Raw genomic sequence first — 19,239 nt, 5'->3', positions numbered from 1 at the left:
GTACAAACATAAATGAAAAAAAATGAATAGGCCACCAATGGTGGACGTTTTTATCCACATAAATTAATTTTGTAATTCGTTAGATGGTTATTAGTAAGTACATCTAAAAATAGTAGAGTATTTTAAGTACAACAAATTCTTGCAGTTAGAATAATTATATAATTAAATTCATGTAAATTATTTTAAAACAAGAGATGATGAAAAAATAACTTATATTATACTGAGTATGAAATTAAAGATAAATTATGATTAACAGTACCATTTAAAATCGTAATGTTAAAGTCAACCTCCAGAACGAAAGAGTTTATGAAACTATTTACGCACGTTCATGGTGAGTAGAAAACCCAGAGGATTTAGAACTAGTAGAATATTACAAGACCGTAAAAATAATATTGTTGGTAAAAAAATAAAATTATTATTGCAGTTTTCTACGATTTATCGAAATATTATAATTAATATTTACTATTACTACTATCAAATATAATATTATATACCTATGTTATATTTTAGGTACACAATTCAAACGATGTATTTTTAATAATAATAGTATAAAAATATAGAAAATTATTGTATTTAATAAAATATACAATTTTTACTGATATGTCCATCGATTTCCGAATGAATACTGCAATCGATCGATAGACAATACATTAGCTATAATATTATAACAACTGTCGATTGATTTCTTTTCAAACGCAATTAGCTGTATTACTCTTGGACACAACACTAATTATAATATTTAGGTATATATACGACCCATAACCCTTAGCTAATATTTAATTAAATTTTCACTCTAGGTATCCTATTTTTTTTTTTGCGTTGTGGAAACGCCGACAAATATTGGACACAGATTAACCCGAATTATAAATAATTTCACTAATACCTATACATTTTTTTATTTAATATAACAACGCGTTATTTTAGCATATAAATTATGTATATATATACACCGTAAATGGATAGATCAGCAGTGTCATTAGACTAACGTCGATATCCTTGAACTGACGTACCGTGTAAAATCCACTTTTATTTTCGATTCAAATAAAAATTAATAGTATGTTTATATATGTATATATTATTAATTATAACTATAATATACTATAACAATATACATATACATTTTTCACCATTATTTTCTTTTTATTTAAATAGCTATTTATTTCTCTTTCGTAACATATCATGTATGTATTTAAAAATGTACAACGTTTTCTTTTTTTTTTTTTTTATATAATTACTTAAAATCTTAATGTAACAATATTTTTGAAATCTTAGACCCTCATACATGTTTGCTTAGTGGAGCCCAGTATTCATATGCATGTATGAAATAAAAATAAAAATATTGTGTACAATTTTCGAATAAATACTGTATTATAATTTTGTTTTCATTGTACAAACGCATAATAATGATAATATATTTTATAAAGCTAAAATAATTGTAGATAATACGAATAAATAAAATTGTGTACAGAAAAAATATAACCATTTTGATAAATCACTCTACAGGTGTAAATGTAAGTGATTTTATTATGTTATTTTTAAGTTATAACAAATGAAATTTATTTTCAAATTGATGTTTCAAAATAAAAAAAAATATATAATACAATAGTCGATACTTCTAGGGTTAAAATTATTTAATTATTAAAGTCTTATTATGAAGTATTTTATTTATTTGTATTATGTCAACTATACAGTTAGTACCTATAATACTATATAGGTAATACATTAATACGCTATATATTATAGTGACATTGACATTGTTATTTACGTTTTTTAAATCTTAAAAAATACTTTTTATATACATAAATAACAATACAATTTTTACCATCATGCTATATTATAATATGTAAGTATTAAAATGAAGGTGATTCTTTTAAAATTAAATACATTAATTTTATTTCAAACAGCGGTATTAATGTTTTAAAAAATACTATTTTACATAATTTCAATTCATTACAAAACTTCTAGTATAAAAAAAATAATATATTTGTTATTATTTTTAACAATTTAACTTAGGTATCTGGTTTTTATTTTTTTGAATGGCAACAAACCTTTTTAATTTTATAGTATGAAGCAGAATGTTTTTCTGAGAATTTCAATCAAATGAATAAAAATAAAATTTCGAACAAGTAGGAAGTTATTAATATAAACTTTAAAAGTTTTGATTACTGAAGTGGAACAAACAAGACTACAGGAATATTCCACAAAAGTCTAGTTTACTACTCCGTTTATCAAAACTTTAAATACTGATAAAAGTTATAACAATTATGTACATGTAATAACTAATTAATTAGCTATTTATTTAAAATTGCATATGCATGTATATTTTATATATATTCGAATTAAGTTCAAAAATATTAATTATTCGAAAAAAATAAATGTCTAAAAATAACATACTGTTAAATAAGTCAGTTTAACAATGAAAGCATATTAAATATTATCCTTAAATAGTAATAACTTAATTATTATAATTACTAATATTAATTAGTTTTTATTCTAATTTATAGACTTTATCTATATTCAGCCAAAATACTTCACTACTTATCATTTTATAAATACATTTTTATTTTTTGTATATATTTAATAATAAGTAATAACCTATTTTATAACTTTAAGTTAAATTATATTTTTTAATATTATTAATGATAACGGAACAACGGTATTCATGCTAAAACAAATATATTTGTTAATAAATTAAGTAAATGTAAATTTAACTGTTATTCCGTTGTGATAAGTACTACCTAGATAATAATTTACCTGATGTAAACAATTAATTATAAATTTTTATCTTTCGTTTTTTTAATTTTAAATTTTAAATTAAAATCTCAAGTTATTTTACATGCGCTGCATGATATCACTTTTTTTTATTCCTGTACAAGTCATTATTATTATACATTTGATAATTAAAATATTAAAAGAAAAATACATTTTTAGGTTCTTCATTCATGAGTTATTGAGTGTGTCATGAATATGTATTTATATTTTAATTAAAAATTTACGCCATTAGATAATAATATACTAATTAATAAATGATTATTACAGATTAGAATTCATTTTTACTATTTCTGATATTTGCTCGACGTTCCTTACTCAACCCAAATCTTATATTATAATAATTTTATATGAAAACACCTACATACATCAATTCAATTTTGTTCAGACATATCTACAAATAAAGATTAAAACCACAAAAACCATTAGAATATTTTTATCTTTAGATTATTATTTTTTGTTTATATTTATTCGTGACGAGACTGTCAATTATGTAACTTTGTATACATGCGTTAGTGGAAGATGATATACTTCTATTATAATATTCTGTTCCTGACTGTGTATCTAACGACTACTTTAATATGAATCACTGAATACATTATAAGGGTACGTTAACCGCAGTAGTCATGTCCGTATTTCTTATGAAAGTTACTTTTCCACAAATGTTTAAATTGTATTTTTTTGGTAAATGTTCCGATTTATGTAAATGAGGCTGCTGAAATATGCAAGTATATTGTAGTTTCTAGAAACTTCCACTTCAATAGCTTATTCGACAGTTTTACTGAACATTATACCTACAGGTCATACTGGTTATGTTTTTTCTTTAAGATGGTTGTTGTTTTTACCTGTTTTGTGAGTGAAATAATTCTATAGAGTAGGTAAGTACTGTGGTAACGCAGTAATCGTACTATAGTAGATAATTGTTATTTTAAAAACGACAAGTTATTTATTTATCTTAGATGCACCCTATATTCCAGTATCCTATTTTTTTTTTGTGGAGCCACTGTGTCCACATATGGGCACATCTATATGGATTCATTTTTTTTAAACATAACAATATAACATAGATTGGTACGTCAATTCTCACCTAAAACAGTGGCAATGCTATATAAACATACCAGATTACTAGTGGGTCTTCTAGTGGTTATTAATAGTACAAGAAATAAATTGAGATTAAAAAAAAAAAACTAATTATTTGTCTATAAGAATTAAAAATAATTTTGAAATATTAATTATCATCATTAAGTTTATATTAATTTTTAGAGTAAAAGATTAAAGAAGTCTCTGTTTAGTATTTTTGTACAGCCAAATATGATAGAACAATAAACTCATAAAACAATAATTGTAAATTTTGGTTTTTAAAAGCTTAATAACATTTTATTGTATTTAATGTGCGCATAAGACGCCACAACGTCATAATCATAGTGATGTTACCTACCTAATCAAATTATTGTTATTATTATTATTATTATTAAATATAACTGCAAAAGAAAAAATCTATTATGCTTTGATTAGTGATTGATATATACTTTAAAGACAAAATAATTTGATACATTTAAAAAATGTGCCTCTTATGCCTATTGCACGCAATAATTAATTTGGTTCTGTATGTATAATAATAAACAATGTTTATAACTACGTAAAATACCTATGCGATCAATATAATGAGATCAGAGATCGAAGTATTTCTTATAGTTTATTAAACCTAAAACAGTACATCTTTAATTATCATACAATTATTAGTTTATCGAAACTGGTAATTGTTTTTCTTAGATAACATGATAAAATGTATAACATACCTGTAGTACCAATACAGCTATAACACATTATGCAGATTCATACAATTATTATTGACCTAGTGGCAAAAATTAGGTAAGTACGTAAATAGTGCGATCAGGGACGATCTCAGAAAAAAAATCGCAAGGGGTGCAGTCTTCAAAATCGTCGACTAAAATTATTTTGATCTATTTTTTGCTCTTTCTATGCTTTTTTTATCTGACGAACTTTTTTTTTTTTTTTGCTGTCTATGCGTTCCCCTCTATGAAAATTTTTTGGATCCATCCCTGTCACTCTCCACCCTTACAAATAAACTTGTAAGTTGCCACTAATATTTACATCTGTTAGTTGCACGACAAATTGTGTCATTTCAATAAAATTAATAATCAAATGGGATTTAACTTTAAAAACGAAACAAAACACACACTTCCTGAACGTTAAACAGCTACACTTGTAATGATCTGTGGTTGCATATATTTTAGCAAACCTGCCATAAATGCGAGTAAATAATTACCTTAGTCAATACGTCATCCGTGGTACGCACTAATATGTGGTGCATTTAATATTATCAATGAAATCTGTTGCACTGATTACACTGAGTTATACGGAACACGAACGTATTTCTGCTAGTCGTGTGGGGATCCGATTCAAGGCAATTTACACGTTCCGATTATATGATTTATAAAAATATTATTATGGGTAGACGTACACAATAACATTGCGGTATATCGTATATATTATGTATATGTATAAAATATTAACTCATATCATATAATACACTCATGTATCATATATAAAGTATAATATACTATATGTATGTATAGTTATACATATGTGTAATAAGAAACGGCGAGTATTCACCAGTTCGACCACGGACTGCTGATGCTGGTCTGGTGCGAAACGTTCGCGGTCAAGGGAGGCACGCCGTTACGAACCGAGCGGTTGTAGTACGTGAGCGAGTCTTGGAGCGACGACTGTCGGTCCTCTGCGGCGGTGGCGGCGACGTGTGATCTGCCTCCACATTCGTCTGCCGCGTTTCCGCCGCAATCTTCGCTGCTGCTGCCGCTGTCGGACGGCGGACGGTACTTCAACAACCGTCGTCGCGGCGGCGGCGCGCGGCACTCGTCCTCGGTTTCGGTGTCGGGCGACGGAGGCTGGTAACGCAGTCTACGCCGCTGGCAGGGCGTCGAAGTTTCCGCCGCGACGGCGCCCACCGACGTCTCGTCTCGGGGCGTCGTCGGGTTTCCGGTCGGAGAAGGCGTCCGGCGTCGGGTCGGCGAGCACTGTTGCTGCCCGTCCGGCCGTTGAAAGCGTCGCCGTAACTCGGCGGTCTTTTTTCTCGCCTTCGTCGATCTCCGCTGAATCCTTTGCCGGTCGTCGCGCGGCTCGGCGGTCGCGGCGTCACCGGGGCAGACTCGTTCTGTCGCTTGTGTTCGAGCACCATCTCGATGACTTTCCGTTCCTCTCAATGCTCTGCAACAGCTGCGCCTGCTGCTCGTACCAGCCTTTCACTCAGCAGCATTTCCTGCCGACCAGAATCCGGTTCCGTCTTGCGACGGCGCGTGACTTAGTGTAGCGGCTGGCGCCAGCCGATGGGGCCGGCAAATACCTGCTGTCCACGTACGGGTTCGAACGCCAAACTCCTGGGCTCGGGGCGGTGACAACGGCCGTTGTCGAGTCGCAGCGCTGCTGCGCTCCCGGTGCTCCTGCCAGCTTTTCATGTCCGCCTGGTCGTCGAAATAGTCGTTGGTAACCGCCGCCGCGATGGTCGGCCTCCAACGGTCGTCCGCCGTGTCGTTCTAGGCCACCGGATCTCCGGGGCCGGCTGCCGCTGCAGGACGACCGTCGCCGGCTGTGCCGCTTCTTCGGCTGTTGTTGCAGCCCCTCGTTGATTATCTGATCGACCGGATCAACGACAGCTGCGTCGGGTTCGGGACGACGACTGTTCGGCGTGGCGGGACGACACTGCACGCAACACGCGCTCGTGTCCTCGGTGACCAGACAAGGAGTTTCGGGCTTATCGGTGCAGCCACAGCAGCCGAGGTCCTCGGCCAGCCGTCGTCGAACGCTCAACGTCTTGCAGTCGACCGGTCCGTCGTCCCGGCGGCACGGGTTGGCACAGGCCTGGTCGTCTTCCGTTTGGTTTTCTGGGGACGCGCCGGCCCAGAGTCTCGAGCGTGCTTGTCGTTGGTGCGGCGACGTCGGTTCTGTACGGATCGCTGATATATCGTTTTCACAAAACTCCTCGATACACCGTGTGAAAAACGTGTTGGCGGTTTTTCGTGTATTTGTCATTGGCATGTTAAAATTTAAAATTTTTGGTTTTATGTTCTGTTGAAAAATTTGTTTGTGGTTTTAAAATGCGTACCTATATTTAATTGTGTATATATATATATAGTTATATTTGTATACGTAGCTAGGCAATTTTTTTTTAAAATCTATTGTTTGTAGTGTGCTTACCTAATCAGCTAGCTATAGTGTTGTAAATTTTTAGCAGCAGGATAATTGCCATCTTAAAAAAATATATAATACATTTTATTGATGTTTTCACTGAATTACTAAAACCCTACACACTAAACCGCTATTACGGGTAAATTTATTTGTGTGCTCAATAAGGTTAAAAAAACCTTCAAAATACAATGCAGTTTTATCGAAAAATATTTTACACGACATCTTTGCTGGCAATTCAGTTTAATACTGTTGAAACATAATTAATCCTTTTAAGTTATAACACAAATTATTGTACAAAACTTATTACAAAAATTCAATAAAGATAATCATGGTCTCTTATAAAAGTAGGTAGGTACCAATAATATCCCACATTTGATATGTCACGCGCTCTATTATTTATTAACAACTATATTATTTTTTTACATAATAATTATATAATTACTATTTGGTACCTAATTTAATTAATTATTAATAATATGATGTTATGAAACTGTAAATCTTATATTTATTGTCGTTATTAGAGGGTTCTGATGTATTCATCTACATAAATTATTGTATATTATATCTTAATGATAAAATATATACACAAATATTTCTTGAAAATAATAAAAATACCATTAAAATTCTGAGGATACCGAATTTGCCGATTAAATATTGATAAGTCATGAGTGGATAGTTTTGTTATCACCTATTGGTCGTTATTATAACTATTATTACTCTTTTTACAGTTTTTCCGATTTTCGCCCGTTTTTCTGGCCTTTTGAGATCTTTTTTCCGTTACGCTCTTTATTCTATCTCGTAGAACGCGTCTTTTGCTAGCCGTACGTGTGACGTTTTTCTCTAAATTCCATTCTTAGCCGTCCAGTATCATACATATTAGATATAGAAATATAATTCTACAGGATTTAAGCTGTTAAAGGTACAAAATTCCTTCTTGAAACAAAATTGTTTATGTTATAATAAAATAACTTCATACCTACACCATAATATTTGGTAAAGGTGATAACATATTAATTATTAATATAATTGCTTATAAAATAGTCTATTCTATAATCATTATTAATCAATGTATACCTTGGTGGCCTTTATATTATGAATTTATTCAATTTTTGATCGAAAATGACACTGTAGCGGCATCTTACGGTTAACATTCTGAATACTCGACACTGTTAAATTTGTTATCAATTTGAAAGATAACAAATATATTTAGCCGTAAAGTTTACTGAGCTTAGGTTTTGAACGTTTTTTAAAAATTACCTTACACTAAAGTTCTGTTTAATACAAATATCATTATTCTGTATACAATTTTGAAATACTATATTGTAAGTATTCAGCACCTGTTACTTGTTAATTTTTAATTTTATTATTTGCATAGTTCTAAAATTGTATGTTTCCATTTAGGTATAACAACTAAAAATTAATATTAATCAATTTACACTTTAAAGACTGATTTTAAATATATTATTGTCATGCCACCTAAGAAAAATGCCAACACCAAAGGTCCCAAGAGTAGCTCCAAAGCAGACGATGAAGGCAAAGGAAAGGAGAAAAAAGGAGGTGGTTCATCAACTGTAAAAGTAAGCTATGCCAAATAAATTGTAGATACAATGTAGACTTGTAGTACAATGTAAATAATTAGATTTGGTAAAAGTTGTCATAAATGTTATGTTATGTTTTCTTTATTGCTTTATAATATTCAAATACGCTTATTTTAATACTTATACAGTTATACATCAAAGTTAAAGGTTTAATAAATCAGTTTACTTCGTATACGATTGTAATTATGTATTTTATTTAACAATAACTATTTCAATTCATCAATATCTAACATTATTCTCATTCAGATTAACATTTGAGTATAGAAATCATAGCTAAAATATTACTTCCGATAGTGTATCCAAGTATTTATGATTTATGCCATACAATTTAAACAATATAAACATTAAAAAATAAAAATAAAAGAAAGCACAATAATGATTTGTTATTATTATTTTAATTAAGAAATTCTTAATCTTTTAATATGCAGTAAATTATTATTTCAGGTGAGACATATTTTGTGTGAAAAACAGTCAAAAGTGTTGGAAGCAATGGAAAAACTTAAGGCGGGTGCAAAATTTAATGAAATCGCTACATTGTACAGTGAAGACAAAGCTAGACAAGGAGTAAGTTAATAATCATGTATTAGTATGATAATATTTATTAATAAAATTCTATTTTTACACTGATTAATAATAAACAACAAAATTAATATATAATATATTGAACAAAAAGTTTAATTGTTAGTTGCTTTTATTTTAAAAATACAAGCCTATATGAATATTTATATTACCATATTATGTGTGAATTTATGATTTATAGAAGTCTGATAAATTTAATTGTAGTAAAATATAAGCTTAAGACATTTTATTTTTTTTTTTTTTTATCAAACTGTTTATACAGTAATTTATAATCAATGATACAATATTCTTAATCATGATAATATTCTCAAATATTAATATTGTTTACATACCTATTTAAAAACATTATCAATAATATTTTTATATATGCCCACATTAAATGTAATTTAATATGTTTAAATAATATTATTAATATTATAATCATAGAATTCTTTTAAATTAATAGGCATTTAATTTAATAATTTTGATGTAATTATTGCTCAAGTTATACATATATAATATAATATTTTAATTGCCATATTATAGGCGAATATAATTTTACTCATATACCAATACTTACAATTTGTAATTTTTAACATCAGTCAGATTATTTTAGCTACTTAGTACTTAGTTTATAATATTGTAAAATTTGATAACTTTTATTTGTTTAAATTTCAAATAACTCAAATATTATTAAAATGACTTAATAAATTATAATACGAATACAAAATAAGTATTGCTTGCACAATATTTTTTCATAAGAAAATTTAAAATATTAATAAATATAAAAAAATATCTTTAAAGAATCTCCTTTGAAGTATAACTAACAAATGTTTCTCATTTCCATTTTAAAAAGTTGTATTAATACATATTAATATATTGTTACAAGTAAACATAATATTGACAACTTAATTACTTGTTTATAAGCAATTATTTTTATAACCAAGAGTTTAAGTTTTATTATACTTACTGATATTTATATGTTTAAAAATTAGACATAATGTACTTAAAAATTAATTTTTACTATTTTATTTACTGATGATGACTAATATCTTAGTATCTATCATAATATCTGTTATATTAATTATTGTATTATTGCCTTTTTAATTATTAATTGTATTAATTAATTACAGGGTGATTTAGGCTGGATGATTCGTGGCTCAATGGTTGGTCCATTTCAAGATGCTGCATTTGCTCTACCTGTATCAAGTCTTGCCAATCCTGTTTATACCGACCCGCCTGTCAAAACTAAATTTGGTTACCATATTATTATGGTTGAAGGAAAAAAATGATAATTGTTGTTGTTTTTTACATAATTTTCTATATAAATGTGTACTTCTGTTTACTTACAAAAACTGTATAAAGCATATATTTACATATGCAAGTATAAAATAAGTATAAAATGTGTCAACTATGTAAGTACAATAAACAAATTGTTATTTACATAATCATAATACTGATGTCTTTTTTTTATTACTGACATAATTTTATTTTTTTATTCAATAAAAAATGTGTTTTATCAAGTAATCCCAAAACTATAAATAAAATAAATGTTGGTAAATTATATAAATAAAAATAGACTACAAGAATATTGCATATTAACACAATACTATTGAAAATAAATATTCTAAAATATATAGATACAAATTTGGGAATTACTGAATAATTTTAATTTTAAATATTATTGTAATAAGTCTGTATAAATATCAGTTTTCCACAACCTGTAAAGTTATATGGAGAAATATTGCAATAAAAAAATAAACTGTTAATGAATATTTTAAAAATAATTTTTATTTTTAATTCAGGTATTTAAATTGTATTATATCTGCATGACATAGGTAAAAATAATAATGTATAAATTAAATGAGTAAAAACATTAATTTTATAGTTACTTATCACTTCAATTGTATTTGTGTACCATCGATTAGGAATTGTTTACCTCAAGCATTGATTTAACATAACTTTCCAAAGTCACGTTTTTATAAATATTTTTATTTTATTTTATTTTTTTTTTTTTTTTTTATTAAATTTAATTAAATAAAATGTGTGTACAAAATTATTAAATTACTTAATTTTTTAGCATTATACTTTATTATAGATATTAAAATCAGTTGCTAAATGCGTGAAGTTTATTATAAAATTAAGAGATAACTCAACTCTAATATTAAATTATTTTATTAGTATAAATGTATAATTTATTTGCAATATTACAGTATTTGTCTTGTAATAAAGTAGGTATAATTACATTTTCTCTTACATATATATATACTATACCATACTTTTTAATAACAATTTACACATACTCTTTATCTTAATTTAATAAAATGAACACAATTTTGATTAAAATAAGAATTATTTTACTAATTTAACTTGATTTTCTATTTTTAAATTCATGCATAATTACAAATTAATTATATAAAAATGAAATATATTTCACATTTTAGATACTTATGTCTTAATGTTATTACACATATTTGTAATAAATTAATAATTGGAGTGAACAACAAAATATCCAAGTATTGAGGACTGAAAGCTAAAATTATAATTCAGTAACAAAATATATAATGTAGGTTTTACGGTTAATTATATTATTTTTGTAATAAAAGTTTTAAACAGCAAATAATGAATACCAAAACAAGAATTCAATATTATGTTACTCAAAACTATTATTGTTTTAACATAGTTTAAAATTCCTTAGTATAGTATGCACAGATTAAAAACAGATGTCGATGAATGATCGTCAGTATTATAAGTTACCTATCGAGGAACTGGGTTGATTTTGAGTGGAAAGGGACATAACACAAAAGGTTTTGATTTATAATATAATTATTGTACTCAAACACGATAAAAATATAATAAATCCATTCGTTTGCATAAATCATGGTTCCTATTACAACAACTGAGCTGAGCTGATCTGAACAGAAATATGTTTTTATATAAAATTTATTTACATTTACTTAGTTTAAAATATATAATTAACATAATGACGTAATAACTGCGGTGCACAATGATCCTGTCGTAAGTCGATGGTGATCAATAACATTATAAAAATATGTACACCAAACTTTGGTTTAAAGCAGTTTGTTGTCGTCGACGTTGAACTTCTGAAAATATAATAAACTTCCTTGTAAAATAAGTCATTAATCAACTCAAATCAATTCAAATAATGTGATAAATGATAATTTTAAAATGTAAAGACAATTTCAACGAGCTCTCTATGAATGAATAATGAATAACCACTGACAATACACTTAGTACATAGCCAGACAACCAGTAATTAAAATCTAAAACTGAGCACTAACTTAAGAGTTAAACATTTTTATATTTGATTTTAAAATGTTGCTAAAACTAGTCTAAAACTAACTATGTATAGCAAAATTAAAGTCCTTATTATTTATATAAGGGATCATAATGTAACTTTTTTAACAATAGTTTTTGTGAGTTGTCTTGTAAGTATGATTTAAAAAAAAAAAATTATATTTTTACCTCAAACGTTATAATAGATTTCCGCGGGGAAATACATTAAAATCATTAAATCGTGGACATATTTTTTGAATCATGTTTATTATAGTAACGAAGATTAAATCGCCATATTAAAATTAGCAAAATAAAAACGTCCTATGGATTTTATATAGATAGAAGCCAGGCCAAAAATTGTTTTCATTTTATTTCCATCGTGATATTATTGGAAATAATATTATTTGTAAGACGGGGTGATGTATAGGCAATATGGGAACATTACAAAGCCTTATAAAATAATATATTCAATAACAAAACTTATTCGAGTAAAAAAAATATTATATCGAGCATAATATCATACTTTTAACTTATACTACTTCCACCATTGCATTATATTCTAACAAAATAATTATGATTTTTACTTTTTATAACATCATTGTTTGAAACTTTTAAATATTACTGAATGTAAGTAAGCATTAGCAAAATTTTAATAATAAATAATAACCTCAAAAAAAAAAAAAAAACGAATAGCAGGACAGTTATACCATGTCACGTACTAGTAAAACTTTTTAGTTAGTTTGAATATGGTTAAATCAATACATAAATTTATACGAATTTGTGTAAGTGTATTTTTCATAATTTATATTACGTATATTGTGTTTATTATCTATGTAATAAAAAAATAAGTAATATGTAGCAAATGAAAATTACAACTTTTAACCGATAAAAATTTTTACTTCGGTATAAAAAATGTACATAACTATTTGAAAATCTAAATAATAAAAAATCCCGTGTACGAAATTAAATAACCATTAATTTTATCTATTATCTAGTCGAAAGATATACCATTTGACTAAATAATAATAATTATGATAGAATTTATAATTATATAGCAAATTATTTTAGACTGGTATTACTCTTACTACGTATAATACATTTTAAAATTGTGTTATCAAACTAATTTGTTGATTATTTAAAATATTTAAATAAAACCTTCGTTTTTTATTCTGAAAACTGTGTATTTGATGGCAGTGCTGACTGCTGAGAATAATAATTCTAATAATTCATTTCAATGCACCTAGGCTCATATATCGTTTGCCACCTAGTTTGAGTTTAAAACACAAAAAAAATAAATATTTAAAATTTATTAACTTGTTTAAATCTGATTTTTGACCTTAAATTGAAATTTACATTGACGTCATTAACCCTACGAAAGTCTGTTATCCGTTTTTGAATTATGATAATGTACAAATCTACGACAAAATACGACCACGACCTATTTAGGTAATGTCATGATATAATGGCAATAAATTGTGTTAATATATTATTAAAAACAATACAATCCACACCTCTGACACAACAAACGCAAGTTATGTTATTATTTCACGTTTGGGTCATAATTGTTCGTCTCGTCGGTGTACTCGTCACCATAATCACCACCAGTTTCCTCGTCACTACCGCCTCCGCCACCGCCGTTTTCGTCATAATCGTCGGCTGGTGGTTCTGCAGTGGTCTGCGACCGGTACGATTTCGTCGTAGTCGTCGGCTCCTTTGGACCATGATCAGGCACATCGATAAGTTATTATTATAATCAGTATCAGAAAGGTATGCACGCGAACGAGTGCGTCATGCAAAAACACACTCGAGTTAAAAAAAAAGAAAAGAAAACGATGTTAGTGTCATGTCGATCGACAAATTCACGTGAAACGTACCTTTTGTGGCCTCCAACCGCATCCAGGCAGCGGCAACCCATCCAGTCCGATGGGGCACGGTGCGTCTAGTCCCGGTACTCCCTGATCACCTTTGTCACCTCTGTCGCCCTTACGGCCTTTTTTACCGATCGGACCCTGAAACGAACGCATGCGCGATTAAAAAATTAAATTATATGATATTTCGCTACAATCTATTACATATAATACAACACAACTATATATTATTTTTATGGGTCAGTTAGTAGAAGAAATGTCTAATAATTAGTTGCCATATAAAAAAATATCGGAAAAACTGATCTGTATATATATAACTTCCGAAAAATAACACAGCTAAAATTGTTGACGTCTAAGCCCACGATTCCTCGTGAATATTTTATTCTGATAATAATTCCATTTGGATATCTTTATGGACTTTATAGTATTTATAATATTATCATCATCCTTGAGCAAACTTAACAAACCTACCATATCCGATCAGGGGATAGAGGTAAGAAACGATGTCCAACTATTATTAGCTAGAGTATGTATCTTTTACTTTTAATTATTATAATATCATTCTTTTGAAACTGATATTCAGGATTTAGATTTTTCAAAAAACATCTAATACTTCAACGGTTTATATGCAATATTTTTATGCATTTTTTCATAGCATTGTTATTTGAACTTAAAACATATAGATACCTACAATACTTGATAAAAATGCCAGAAAGCCAATATAATATTATTGGTAATAACATTACTCAATAATATTATTAACCATAGTAAATAATTTTACAAATTTATTTCTAATGCTATTTGGTTATAAATTTTAATAAATTTGGTTATATATTATATAATTTTATCACTGAACAATATCCATAATTTTACACTCGTCGAATTTTAATATTATATTATATTATACAATAATAGTTGTCAGCTTCTCTAAAAGTTTAAACATTAGATATTTTAATGTTTTAGATAATAAAACATTAGCTTGATTTTATTAACATTCCCAAAAATATATTATTCATTTTCAAAATAAAACTCAAAAATAATAATTGAAAATTACATTTTTCATCTCCTTTTGCAAACATATTATATAATATTTAATATAGATATCATTCTTATCAAAAACACAACAATGAGTAAAGTCAACAAATGAGGGTTATTATGTTAACTAACTATATAAAAGTTTATATTTTCTGTAAGCTTAATTATGTTTCTACCGATGTTCTCAAGTAACATAATATCATAACTTTTAAATTTCCTGTATGTTATATATATTATAGTCTAAGTTAAATCAACGTTTACAAAAATTAAGATAATAATTAACTAACAGTATAATTAACTCAAAAAGTTAAAAGTGAAGATGGATAAAAATATTGACTTGCCTCAACTACAAAAATATAATTACTTTTTTTTAATTACTTGGGTCACACATCGTTTCCTGCATAATTTAATGTAAGTTATTTCACTATTGCTGTAGTAGTTTAAGCAATTCAATTTTAAAATCATAGAATTTATTTTTATTTAAAATCTTTATTTACAGTACGGTTATACAAAAAATAATTAATTAAATAGTTTTAGCTACTGTTATAGATAAATGCATGTACATGCGTTTTACGTTTTGTTTTAAAAATTAACTGGAAACCTTTAAGTTATTAGGCATATTAAAAAATTATAGAATAAATTTTAAAAAAAAAACAATTAGGCTTAATATTTTGATTATTTTATACCATCTTTTGATTTTAATTATGTCTAAAACGAATGTAATTTTTTTACTTGACAACATAATATATAATAAGCTGATATCAACAAAAAATTGTGTTAACAGATCCTGTCCGTAACCTAACCTATATTGTATAAAGTAGATTAAAATATTATATATATACTCACAGGTTCGCCTTTATAACCTTTTTCTCCTTTGGGACCCTGAAAATCAAATGCCACGATGGTATTAAAACGCTGCTGCTGCAGTATATTCACCAATACTTGTTTATATAAATTTAGAGGAGTACGAGTCCGATAAATTTCATTCAGAAAAATGTACATACATCTTACCAATAAATATAAATACAAGTATTCGTGTTATCGTGTTGTTATCGATTTTTATTATTGTTACATATTATTATACAATAATATATATAAAAAATATTTTAACATTACATCAAAGAATTTTCATGATAGGTAATTGAATAAACCATAGAATTTCAAATAAGATATAAAACAAATAATAGTTAATAAAATATGTCAAACATATTAAATTAATATTAGAAATAAACTACAATAATAAAAACAATTTGACATCTGTTTCTTAAAAACAATAAAATATTTTGAATAGATGTCTGAGTAAAATGTATGTAAATTTTTCGAACTTTTTACCGTTAAGACCCGCGTATAAAAATGCATATACAGATGGCGCATGCATATTGCAGAGGAGCAAGCACGATATATAATATTTAATTATTGTACTTATAAAAACGTTAATTTTTTTATATTTTTATCCATAGTGATATATACGTGAGAAACGTGAGTTTACGCGCCAGTCAGTTTGATCTTGGAATTTACCTACTTAATTTGCCCAAAAGACTAAATTATATAATATATTGTTCGCTACGACCGAATATCTACTGATAATATCTCACATTTAATCAATCGTAAATGGTTTTAGTTTTTCTCGTGAAACAGCCAAATAATTAAATTATATTATAATTAGTATAGAAAATTTTACCATTGATGTTATGATATTGTTTATGATAGCACTGTAGTGTTAAGCATAAAATAGCTTATGATAAAATTACGGGTGTAGTTAATGATTGATAACAATTTTATTATTTGATATATTTATCGTTTGAAAATCTGTAAACAATGTATTTTTTACAAAAGAGCAAATTTTAATTCTCCCTTGTACTAGTTTCACTTTTTTTTTCATTTATATAATTTCAAGCTATGTTACATCTGCAGCGTAGTGATCCTTTTTGTGATTAGTGTTCTTTTTCTTTCTTTCATTCAGTTATTTAGGGCTATTATGTTTTCTAATTTGTTCCGTCTCGTATACTACATATTATTATATATTATATCTACCTCGCATATTACATAAAAAGTATACATGTATACATACCAACTATTGTGTTTTCTATTATAATTGAACACCCTCGTCTAACAATCGTTACTTAAAAGCTTGCCGGTGAGCTCATTTTCTCGTCCGTAAGCCACGATGATGCATAGATATAGTGTATACATTTACCGTAATACCGTACATATTTATAACAGCTAAGAAGGCTAACGATGGTCAGACCCCAATAACCTCTGATTATGTGACCGTTGCTCATTGGTACATTGTTTTATTGTATTATTATTCCCTCCTCCTTAGAATATCCAAAGATAACATAATATAATATTATGTACAAATACCAATATTGGCATTTCTATTATTCCTCATCATCAACGCGATCTGCGGGTTTCATTGCACGAACGCGCGTTTGTAACTAAATTCCGAGATCAAAATTAAATATGAATACAAGTACAATAATTATACTTTTTATGGTTTAAGTGGGTAACCACAAAAGACGAGTTGAATGGTGTGTTCATTGTGGATACACGAGTGGACATGAGTTAATTACGTATAAACTAATTGAAGCTTTATACAATAGCTATTTGCCATATAAAAACCGTAGTATAGGACTTATTCGATCAATGAATTTAGACAGTTATGTTAGTGAATTAGGGCAATCGGGATTATTCGAAAACAATGTAAATAGAGTCACTATAAAATTATAATAGTGATACATAATATTTACAGTAGAAACCGTTTAAACAGGGTTAACTGAATCAACAATAATATTATATAGGCTTAAATTGCAATACTGTTCCACTAATACGATAATTTTTAATGATACATATAATTACAAAAAATAATTGATTTTATAAATATTACTACCAAAATTATTAACTATTAAATTTAATTCAATTTTTCTAAAACATTTAACTGTAATGTTTAGGTAAGTATATTATGATATCACTTAAGTAAAAAGTAAGTCGTATAAAGAAAATTGATTTTAATTAAGCAAAATATGAAATTCTGTCATAAATATTTCTAAGTTTCTCATATTCTAATAAAATAATATTGTATAAATATACATTAGGACTCATACTATTGACGTCAATAGATAACAATATGTCATAAATCTGATACAACAAAATATAATGACTATGATAATCGGTTTGATATCGAATTGAGGGTTTAGTATTAATTAATTAATTTAAAATATAATGAACAATTTATTAAAAAAACAAAACTTTAAACCAGACAAAAATTTTACGTGTCTTAAATAAATATATTGCCATCCTAATTCTTTTATGTAAGCTTTAAAATAATTTAAATAATAATAAACTATATTCTTGCGTATTTTAAGCGCATTATTTCATTTTAAAATATGAAACTAATAGCATGTATATGTTAAAAAAAAAAAATGTAAACACCTAAAACGCTAAATTGATGAAAAACAAAAAAAAATAATAAATTAATAAAAAAAGAATTTTAAAAATTAACTAATAAATTGTTTCACGTTAAATAATCTCATATCTTATCATATTTTCTTAGTCACTACCACTGCATCATAATATTAGTTATTTAAACATTTTAATATCAACAATTTAAAAAGGATAGTAGTTTCAATAAAATATGTTTAATTTCTTTCGAGTGTCTCAGGACCCAAGTATTAACTGATCTACACAAAATACATAGGTAATATATTATACATTTATATATTATTGCCTTTTATGAGTCTTATTATGTTGTAAGCTGAAAATTGTAAATCTTATACAAAGAGGACGATTATATTTGTTATTCATTATGTTTACAGTGAAGAGTTGAAATTATAAGAACGAACAAGTCGGTAGCACTTTCCCAGATTGTTTTAAACGGTTTCTGCTGG

General features: G+C 27.4%; 2 protein-coding genes across 10 annotated transcripts in view; one reads left to right on the top strand and one right to left on the bottom strand.

Moving 5' to 3' along the window:
- The first annotated feature begins 8,305 nt into the window (after window positions 1–8,305).
- On the top strand, window positions 8,306–10,581 carry LOC112601841 (peptidyl-prolyl cis-trans isomerase NIMA-interacting 4). Its single transcript, XM_025349657.1, has 4 exons — window positions 8,306–8,318; window positions 8,398–8,573; window positions 9,039–9,158; window positions 10,286–10,581. Exons 2-4 carry the CDS (start codon window positions 8,466–8,468, stop codon window positions 10,442–10,444), a joined length of 387 nt encoding a protein of 128 aa, XP_025205442.1. The 5' UTR covers window positions 8,306–8,318; window positions 8,398–8,465; the 3' UTR covers window positions 10,445–10,581.
- Window positions 10,582–11,615: 1,034 nt separating this feature from the next.
- LOC112601831 (collagen alpha chain CG42342) overlaps window positions 11,616–19,239 on the bottom strand; it is a 103,161-nt gene continuing 95,537 nt past the window's right edge. For 4 of the 9 annotated variants that reach the window (XM_025349631.1, XM_025349637.1, XM_025349635.1 and 1 more), the window contains 4 exons: window positions 16,199–16,234; window positions 14,324–14,458; window positions 13,961–14,160; window positions 11,616–12,256 (listed from right to left, as the gene is read on the bottom strand). In XM_025349631.1, the coding sequence (XP_025205416.1) occupies window positions 13,990–14,160; window positions 14,324–14,458; window positions 16,199–16,234 (342 nt within the window). In that variant the 3' untranslated portion in view covers window positions 11,616–12,256; window positions 13,961–13,989. The remainder of the gene's footprint in view (window positions 12,257–13,960; window positions 14,161–14,323; window positions 14,459–16,198; window positions 16,235–19,239) is intronic. The other 5 variants (XM_025349629.1, XM_025349633.1, XM_025349632.1 and 2 more) reach the window with 2 other exon arrangements.

Source organism: Melanaphis sacchari, unplaced genomic scaffold, assembly GCF_002803265.2.
Source record: "Melanaphis sacchari strain LSU unplaced genomic scaffold, SCAv2.0 Contig7_pilon_pilon, whole genome shotgun sequence".
Lineage (NCBI taxonomy): Eukaryota > Metazoa > Arthropoda > Insecta > Hemiptera > Aphididae > Melanaphis > Melanaphis sacchari.
The sequence above is the reverse complement of the archived record's forward strand: the minus strand, read 5'-3'. Positions and strand labels throughout refer to the sequence as shown.